The following is a 796-nucleotide window of genomic DNA, read 5'->3' as shown; positions in this document are numbered from 1 at the left end:
CCCGTAGCCCCGCCATCATGCGGTGGAGGAACCAGAGGTGGTTTAGTGGATACGCCCATTATGGGGGGAATCCCACATTACTTCGCGTCCCCCCGGGTGCGGAGTATGCATAAAGGATTCCCCTCTATAAAAAAGGGGGAGATGATCTTACCTTTGCTATCTCCAAACATCTTATGTGCATGTCCAAAGAACGGTAAAGCGCCTGGAAGGATTGGTGGCTCTTCATTACTCCTAGCTATACGTTTAGTCCACAAATATGAAACAATTGCTGTCATAAACAATATTAAAAATAACATTTTTCATTTAAAACTAAGTATTCTTTCGATATTAAATCCGAATTACGACTTGAGTGAACATCGATATTAATTTTCGATTCGCAAAAGCAATTATATGAATGATTATTGTTTACAATTCAGACAACCTTCATCGAAGTGATTAGAAATCGATTCGGTATTTATATACATTTATCATAATTAGACTGTCAGTAGGTTATATTGAAAACAAATCATTTTTGTTAACATATTAGTATCATAACGAAAAATTGATTTAAAAATTTGCGTCTGTCCGCTTGGGATAATTTTGACGGCGCTTCGACTGGAAGATGTTCGCAGGAATATTATAGTTAAGTTTTTTCTTTGTAAACGAAGTCACGGGCAATTGCTAGTCTTTTGTAATACTTTTTATAATAAAGCGTAAACACACACTTCTTTGTTGCCTAAGATGTCAGTAATTACAGCATATTTTTGAATAATTCTTTAATAAAAAGCCCAACACTTACGTCACGCTTTAAGCTATT

The 796-nt window shown here is 35.8% G+C and overlaps 1 protein-coding gene across 1 annotated transcript in view; it reads right to left on the bottom strand.

The window, feature by feature from the left end:
- LOC106106754 (cytochrome P450 4V2-like) overlaps window positions 1-398 on the bottom strand; it is a 6,381-nt gene extending 5,983 nt beyond the window's left edge. Inside the window, exon 1 of the mRNA XM_013287402.1 lies at window positions 152-398. Within this exon, the coding sequence (XP_013142856.1) occupies window positions 152-296 (145 nt within the window). The 5' untranslated portion in view covers window positions 297-398. The remainder of the gene's footprint in view (window positions 1-151) is intronic.
- Between the last annotated feature and the right edge of the window lie 398 nt (window positions 399-796).

The sequence above is a fragment of the Papilio polytes genome, unplaced genomic scaffold, assembly GCF_000836215.1.
Source record: "Papilio polytes unplaced genomic scaffold, Ppol_1.0 DF822178.1, whole genome shotgun sequence".
NCBI lineage: Eukaryota > Metazoa > Arthropoda > Insecta > Lepidoptera > Papilionidae > Papilio > Papilio polytes.
Note: the sequence above shows the minus strand (reverse complement) of the source record. Positions and strands in the feature narration are given on the sequence as shown.